The 8,389-nt window shown below is 44.1% G+C and overlaps 1 protein-coding gene across 1 annotated transcript; it reads left to right on the forward strand.

Moving 5' to 3' along the window:
• Positions 1 to 8,161, forward strand: CATSPERQ (catsper channel auxiliary subunit theta). Its single transcript, XM_020995389.2, has 6 exons — positions 1 to 21; positions 396 to 543; positions 743 to 837; positions 4,783 to 4,978; positions 5,701 to 5,786; positions 7,805 to 8,161. The coding sequence occupies exons 1-6, from the start codon at positions 1 to 3 to the stop codon at positions 7,997 to 7,999; spliced, it is 741 nt and encodes a 246-aa protein (XP_020851048.1). The 3' UTR covers positions 8,000 to 8,161.
• Positions 8,162 to 8,389: the final 228 nt, after the last annotated feature.

Below are 8,389 nucleotides of genomic sequence, written 5' to 3' on the forward strand. Positions count from 1 at the left end.
ATGAATAGCCTCTTCTTTCAGGTATGTCCAGAAACATTCTGGACCTGAGAGAAGCTAGTTTCTTCTGTCCACTCTATCCCAGTCCTTTCTCGTGGCCCTGCTCTCTTTTTCATCCCACCTATCCCATTCTCATATCCTTTCCTTGAAACCCCATCATCTCTTTAAGTGTCCCTGCTATGACCCTATCCTTCCCATGTGACTCTGTCCTCTATTCCATATCCCTATCTTCACCGTGTAAGCCTACCCTCATTTTGTGCCCTCTATCCTCTCTCCATGTCTTTATTCTGCCCTTTACCACATTCTCTCCTCTACTGCTCAGATCTAGTCCTTTCCCAATATTACCCACCTCTTCTGGTGACCCTGTCTCCTCCCCATGACCTGTCTTTGTCTTTTAGTCCCCCAAGACCATCCATATCCCTGGCAGCAGCACTGTGGGCAATGGCTTTGAGTTGTGGGACATTGGCTGCTTCAGCACTGAGCGCAGTCTTGCCAAAAAGCTCAAGAAAAATCCTTTTTATCCCTTCTTTCAACAGCAGGCTAATGGTGAAGCAGGGCACTGGGAGCACTGGGGAGAGGGGAGTAAGGGGGTCCTATTGGATATTGGAACATGAGGACCTGGGAAGCAGAGGGGACACTGGGAAGGGCCCAGATGTCAAGAGAGGACAAGAGGAATTAATAATACTGGAGCAGGGAAAGGGCAGAGGACAACTGTGATCCAACACTCCCCCTGCTCTTCTTACAGTGTATGTGCTGGAATACTACCAGGACACCTTGTGGAAGGGGATTCTGCTTTTTTTGATCTGCGTCATACTCATGAGTCTTGGGTTGTTCAAGAAGGTATGAATCCCCATCTCTTCCCCATCTATCTCCTTCCTATACAGTCTTTATATCTTCTTTTGACGCCTCCCTCATATTCCTCCCACAATCTCACCCATCTCCTCCCCGTCTGTTCCCCATGAAGCCCTCAGGCTGTGCATCTGTTGCCCCTCATTTTGGTTTCATGACCAGCCCGCCTCCTTTTGCAACCCTACACGTTCCGGATCAGTATACTCTATGCCACTTCTTGCCATCAAGTCAAGTCATCTTTGGCAATATGCCATTGCCTCCTGAGACGTGCCATATATTGTAATTCTCTCTGTGCTCCTTTGTGTCACTCACAAATTGTGATTTATCCCAGACTGTGAAGTTCTCTGATTTGTTCCCATATAGGACCACCAGAAGATAATGTGTTAAGAAGATAATAATTATAGCTAGCATTTTATATAATGCCTTAAGTTTTGCAAAGCACTTTACAAATGTTGCCTTATTTGATCCTCACAATAACCCTGGGAGGTAGGTGCTATTATTGTCTCCATTTTATGGAGGAGGAAACTGAGGCAGACAGTGACTTGCCCAGGGTCACACAGCGGGTAAGTGTCTGAGGTTCGATTTGAACTCAGGAAAAGGAGTCTTCTTGATTCCAGGCCCAGTGCTTTGTTCATTGAGCCACTTAGATGAGTTTTTGTGTCAAGGATCAAGTTGGGACTGTTGTACAACTACCCAAATGCAGCCCAACTTACTGTCTTCTTGCTATTTAATTCTGGGTCCATATCCTTATTCATCTCCCATGCCTGTTCAAGATTTACGTACTGATAGATGAACTCTACGGGTTGCCCGTCCATCTATATGTCATGCTAGGCAATAAACAGTCTTCATCCACTTAAGTTTCTCTTTTGTATGTTGTCAGGCCGGTGGAGTGGCTGTGTTTATAATGGGGGAGCCTCTTGACCCAATGACATCCACAAATAGGAACATCGAGCAGACCGTTGTCATTCCGTCATCTCAGTCAGGTCTGACCCTTTGTGACCCTGTTTGGGGTTGTCTTGGCAAAGATGCTGGAGTGCTTTGCCATACCCTTCTCGGTGGATCGCTTTGTCAGGAAACCAGAAGTGAAGTGACTTGCCCAGAGTCACATAGCCAGGAAGCCTCTGAGGCTGGATTTGAACTCAGGTTTTCCTGACTCTGAGCGCAGTGCTCTATCTGCTGAGCCACCATCTGCCTCATCGGGAAGACTGAGGAATTCTCGCATAGGATAGTCTCCGTGACAATTCAAACACCTTCTAGTAGCCAACACGTGTTGTTCAGTTGTGTCCGAGTCTCAGTGACCCAAAAGATGTCGTCAATGGGATTTTCTTGCCATTTCCTTCTCCACTGTGTCTCCATTTTACAGATGAGGAAACTGAGACACACAGGGGTTAAGTGACTTGCCCAGTCACACAGCCAGTAAGTGTTTGAAGCTGTATTTGGACTCGGATCTTCCTGATTCCAAGCCCAGTGATCTATCCACTGCGCCACCTATGTCTCTATTTTATGCCTCAGTTGATAATGGTCATCAGAAAATCACTGAACAAAGTTATCTTAGTGGCTGTGTCCATCAGAGGATCTTGTACGATGTTATGGGTGGGGGAAATAACAGATTTGAGGAGAACCTTTAAAACTGTGCATTGTTCTACTGAATTAAATGCTCTTTTGAAAGCCATAAACAATACACACAACAAAATTAGTTTTTGACCCAAGATGTGGTCTGTTGGGAAAAGTGTTCTTTAAAAACCTGACTATCCCTGTCTTATATTTCTATCAAAGTCACTCTTGATATGTGCATAGCCCATTTCACAGAGGTTTTATAAAACTGAGAAAGTAGCCATGTGGGCCAGTAGTTGCTTATCTCTTCTCAATCACCATTTTGTTTTTATTGGCAATAATATTGTTGGTAATTTTTTCCCCTACTCTGAGGTGTCATCCTGGTGTGGAGATGAACTTAGGTTCTTAAAGGTCGTGGCTGCAGAAGGCATTTCTAACAAGCTATGTATTGACAGATGCATTGATGGATACCAAATGGGATCCTAGCAGATAAATGTACATTTTTCAGAGATCCAGCAAAGCCAAGTACAGTGATGCATTACCAGCAGTTTGACCAATTAGTGATTAATTCTCTGTTCGTGGTGATCCATGTACCAAAGAAAAATACCAAGTATTTCCTGGTCCTGGACGGACCCCTTTCCTTTCCACAACAATGGTGGCAGAGTGCTGTGAAGGGGAACAGAGTGGGTTAAGAATGACAGTGTTTAGACCATCTATAAGGATTCATTTTAACTATTGGTGGTCTAAATGATCTTGGTCCAGTGACCATCAAGTCAATAGACTGCTGGAGGTGTTGAATCACATCAATGTTGACATTCTTATTATCAATGAACTCAAAAAGACGTGGAGAAGTTATATAACCAAGACTACTTCCTTCAAGAAGAGAATCATAAGGTGCCAGAATCATACACACACACTCACACACACACACACACACACAATTAACTGTTTCTAGGCTGTATAAATGACTGATTACTGGTGTGCTACCAGTGTAATTTCCAAATCAGATTCCGTTATAGATAATAGGATTGTCTATTTAGAGCTGAAATGGACTTCAGAAGCCATGCAGTCAATCTCATTTTATAGCTGAAGAAACTCAGGTCCAGGATAGTCTGGCAAAGGTCACAAAGACAGTATCTGAGGTCCTGGACTCTAAAGCCACTATTCTTCCTCCTGTGGAACCATGGCTTTGTTTAATGATGTTGTTTATTGATATCAGGTGATTCATAAAACAGGGAGACAAGAAAGCCAAAATGGTTTGTAGCTGTCATAGAGGACATCCTTCATAAATGGTAAGGTCTTCTAGATGCTCCTGTTTATGAATGACATTGTGTTGAAAACATTAGACCCTTCCCCCATCCCTATGTTGAACATTGCAGAGCCTCCTTAAGGAGATGCATAACCACTCAAAGGAGACTGGCATAACAATCCACACAAAAAAACAAATGGATGAGAAATGCCTATCATGCAGTTGAGTGGCTAGTACATTGAGTTAGACCATTAGTATATACATATTAAACAAGAATTTCAGGGGGCAGCTGGGTGGCACAGTGGATAGAGCACCAGCCCTGAAGTCAGGAGGACCTGAGTTCAAATCTGGCCTCAGACCAAACACTTGACACTTACTAACTGTGTGACTCTGGGCAAGTCACTTAACCCCAATTGCCTAAAAAAAAAAAAGAATTTCTGATAGACAAGGAGCTGAACTCAGAGTTGAATAGGAGTAAGAGTGGGTGGGATTGAATTTGGTTAAGTCCCACAGCACTTCCCCTGCTCCCAGGTTCTTCCCTGACACAAAGCCCCATCTTTTTTCATGTCATTGTGGAGGTTAAACCATAGAACACCATAATTTTAGAAGACCCAAAATTGTGGATGGCCCAAAAGGCAATGGAGAGATACCCAGTGGGCATAATTAGGCCACAGCATATGATTTGTTTACAAGAAGTAGCATACAAGATATGAGTTTAGGAAATGTAGGGTTGGAAAAGGAGGTGGGCTAGTCATCTAGCCAGAAGAGGAGATAATAGATGCACAGACCACATACTATATTGGTTCCTAGTGAATGTTAAAAGCCCTAAAGGGAAGCCTCTAGCACATTGGTAGATTCTTTGTGGGAGAATCAATGGGAAGACACAGACAAGTATGGCACAGGATGAGAAAATGTGGATGGTTGGCAATCTGAACTGCTAAAAAAGAGTTGTCCCCATGGATGAAGCTGAAGCTACATTGAAACATTGAAGTTTTGTCTCTTGTATCCTCCCTATACCCCCTTTTCTATTCTTCTATCTTTTCATATCCACCCACCTTCTGCCCCCTTAGGTCCCCACCCTCCCCGCTTTTGGGGTTTTGACAGTCCCTCTCTACCTAATCTTGGTACTCCAGGTGCACAATCAGGAGACATGGGGTTTCCCTGCTTATGGAGTTGGCATTGGTTTGTGGCTCGCTGTCTCATCGTTGCCAAGGCGCCGCCTAGTCTTGAACCATACTCGTGGGATGTATCACTTCTCCATCCACGGCCACACTGTCTATCAAGGGCCCCTGTACCGCATCTACATCCGCCTTGCCCTTCGATCTGATGGTATTTGACATGACTGGGGGGAGCAGGGAATCTGACAAGGGAGGTGGGGACCCACTTGGGGACAGGGACAAGAGTCTAAGAATAAAGGAACAGTAAGTTGAGGATTGGGGTGGGGTGAGGCTAATGAGTTAGGGACAAGGACAAGGATGGGAAACTGCAAACAGACAGGCTCCTGGAGGGACCTAGGGATGGAGAAGACAAGTTCAAGGTAGGATTATGGGAGTAGGGACAAAGAAAGACAGTGCTGAGGATAGATTCCAAGAGCTAAAGAATGGGTTTGGGAAGCTGGGTTGGAGAAAGAAAGAACAGAGTCAGGGAGCTGGAAAAATAGAAAAGGAGCTCAGGTTAGGAACAGAAAGTGGGGAACAATGCATTGAAGTTAGGAATGGAGACGGAGTTAAAAACAGGGATAGGATTCTGGGGAGGGGATCATTAGAAAAGGGGTGCTGGTAATAGGGTGAGGGCATTGTGATGAGGACAGGGATTGGAGAATATGTCCAAAGAACTGGGATAGGGGCCAGAGACCAGAAGGTCCTAGGGCACAGGCCAAGGAGATGAAGATGGGGACATGGCTGTGAAATAAGAGACAGGGACAGGGAGTCAAGGATTGTCAATGAGGGCTAGGGAACGGGTTGGGATAGACAGAAGACAGTGGGGGACATAGGGAGGAAGACAGTCCCTGGGTGTGAGGGCAGCTCAGAAGTGCCCTCCTCTTCTCGTAGCCTATGGCAAGTGCTTCTTCCAGTTGGTCCTCTGTGGTTACAAGCTGGAGCCTCTGGTACTGGTCAAGCTGTCAGAGCACTATCAGGTAAGGATTACATCCCCCAGGCTCATCTCTCAAGCTTCATGGACCTCCCCTGACCCATTGACTTTCCTCTTATTTCTCCCCTCTCTGGCCTCCAGTGGTGTCCACTCACCCCTCCTAATCTTTTTACACCATGGTTCCCCTCCTGATTCTCTGACCTCTCATATCACTAATTATTTTCATTGCATCAGATAACCCACATTGCATAGACTAGATTTTAAAAATAGGAATCATTTATGATCAAATCAGTCAATCAGCATGTGCCTATTATATGGCAGGAACTGTACTAGTTTCTTGGGATACAAGTACAAAAAATGAAATAATCCCTACTTGAAACGGGAAAGACAATGAGAATATATAAAAATATATACAGCATAAATATAAAGTCAATGAATACAAACAATTACAAAGTAGTTAAATACAAGGTAGCTTGCTGGGAAGTGGGTTCTAGCAGTTTGGAATCAGGAATAACTTCATTCAGAAAATGCCACTGGAAAGGAAGAAAGGGACTTTATGAAGTGGAGATAACGAGAGAAATTATTCCAGGAATGCAGGATGACCAGTGCAAAGGCCTAGAGATGGGAGATAGAGAAGTTTCTCAGTTTCCTCATCTGAAAAATGGGGATATTAATAGTACCTACTTCCCAGGATTATCATGAGAATAAAATATTTGTAAAGCTCTTTGCAAATCTTAAAGTGCTATAGATATTATTATTATGACTCTATTATTATAACTCATTATTAACATTATTATAATATTAAACAACATGTTTTTTATTGTTGTTATTATAAATGTGTATGAAGAACAGAGAGAAAGAGATTTAGCTAGTTCACAGAATGCAGGAGGGGGAACAACGTCCAATGAAGCTGGAAACATTGGTTGGGGTTGGGTTGTAGAGTTAAACAGAAGCATTTATATTTTATTCTAGAGGTAATAGGAAACCACTAGAGTAGATTGAGTAAAGGAGTCATGGTGAGATCTGTACATAAGGAAAGTGACTTGGTATCATTTTATAGGATACACTTGAGGCAGGGGGATCAGTTAAAAGACATAATAATTTAGGTCAGAGACAGGAAAAAGTGACAGAAAGGAAGAGACAGAGAAAGGGGAAGGAGAAGTAGAGAACACAGAGATAGAGAAAGAACAAGAAGGTAAAAAGAGGAAAAGACAGAAAAGAGAAATGAGAGAAAGATGAGAGAGAGAGAGAGGCACATAGACACAAAGATAGAGATAGAAAAGAAACAGAAAAGGAGACAGTGAAAGGTGAGACAGATGGAATGAGAAGGAGAGTCAGGATCACAGACAAAGAAGGAGAGTAAGAAGGTGAAACAAGCTGATAGAGAAGTCTAACTAGGGAGTGAGGCAGACAGGAAGAGTCAGAGGGCAATAGGCAAAAAGACAGTAAGCGGGGGGGGGATAGTCAGAGATGTAGGGTCACACACAGAGACATAGTGTACTCAAGACAAACAGTGACTTGTCTAACACATATCAGCCATTTATTCAGCTTCATATATGCCAAGTTCCCGGATAAAGAAACCTGGCCAGGGTCTTGGTGAGGACTCTAGGTTCTATGAGAATTGGGAACTGTGGACCTTTTCTGGGAAAGTGAGCCACCAGGGCCAGTGGGAAGTCCTTCTTGCAGGTAGCTCCACTACTGCCCAGACTATGACCCCACATCAGCCACTCCAGGAGAGGGGAGAGCCTAGAAGATTCTTTGGATAAGAATGCCTCCATCTCCTGACTCCTTAGCTCACACTGTGCCTCTCACAGCCCAAGGAGGCCTAAAACTTCTTGAAAACAATCCCACACACCCTCATTATACTTATTTTATACATGAGAAAATAGACCCAGAAGAGGAAAGGAAAGGGATCTTCCAAGGTTACACAGTGAATCAGGACCAAAGCCTCACCTCCCTCAAGTTTGGGTTCTGAGAAACCAAATTCTAGATCTTTCTGGGCCCCTGCTCCCCTCAGATAAGGCCTGTCTCCCTTCCATCACGTTCCTTTCTTTGCCTCTACAGCAGTTGGAATTCCTGGGTCGCCATATTGCTCGTAAGCTGAACATCAACTACTTTGACTGCATGGCTGTGTCCTACCGTCATGTTGTCCGCCACTGGCCATTGGGATCTGTATACAGCCCTGGAATTGTTCCCCGCCGCAACTTTTCCTATGTACCCCGGTACAGCCTTTATCAGGAAGACGATGTGATGGTCTGAGATCAGCCAACATATATTATGAGAATCTTATTCTAATCCCATTTCCCCAACATTCCACCCAGATGTCTCAGGTCTTTCTCTTCCCTGTCTTTTACCCCACCTGTATTCCTCACTACCCAGCCCTGCTCATCCTCCCTCTCAATAAAGCTACTTCCTCCTAGCCCCCTCAGGTCTAAGTGTTCTTTGTCATTTAATAACTCATATTCATGTGATATCCTATTTTTTTTTAGGCAATTGAGGTTAAATGACTTGTCCAGGGTCACACAGCTAGTAAGTGTCAAGTGTTTGGTCTGAGACTGGATTTGAACTCAGGTCCTCCTGACTTCAGAGCCGGTGGGTGCTCTATCCACTGCGCCACCTAGCTACCCCTGATATCCTATTTTTTCTCTA

The sequence above is a fragment of the Phascolarctos cinereus genome, unplaced genomic scaffold (assembly GCF_003287225.1).
Source record: "Phascolarctos cinereus isolate Bilbo 61053 unplaced genomic scaffold, phaCin_HiC Scaffold_4;HRSCAF=312, whole genome shotgun sequence".
Classification (NCBI taxonomy): Eukaryota; Metazoa; Chordata; class Mammalia; order Diprotodontia; family Phascolarctidae; genus Phascolarctos; species Phascolarctos cinereus.

Coding starts and splice junctions, on each gene's coding strand:
- CATSPERQ (XM_020995389.2), top strand. CDS start 1: ATGAATAGCCTCTTCTTTCAG. Junction 22..395: donor TGAATAGCCTCTTCTTTCAG/GTATGTCCAGAA, acceptor TTTGTCTTTTAG/TCCCCCAAGACCATCCATAT. Junction 4,979..5,700: donor CCTTGCCCTTCGATCTGATG/GTATTTGACATG, acceptor CTCTTCTCGTAG/CCTATGGCAAGTGCTTCTTC.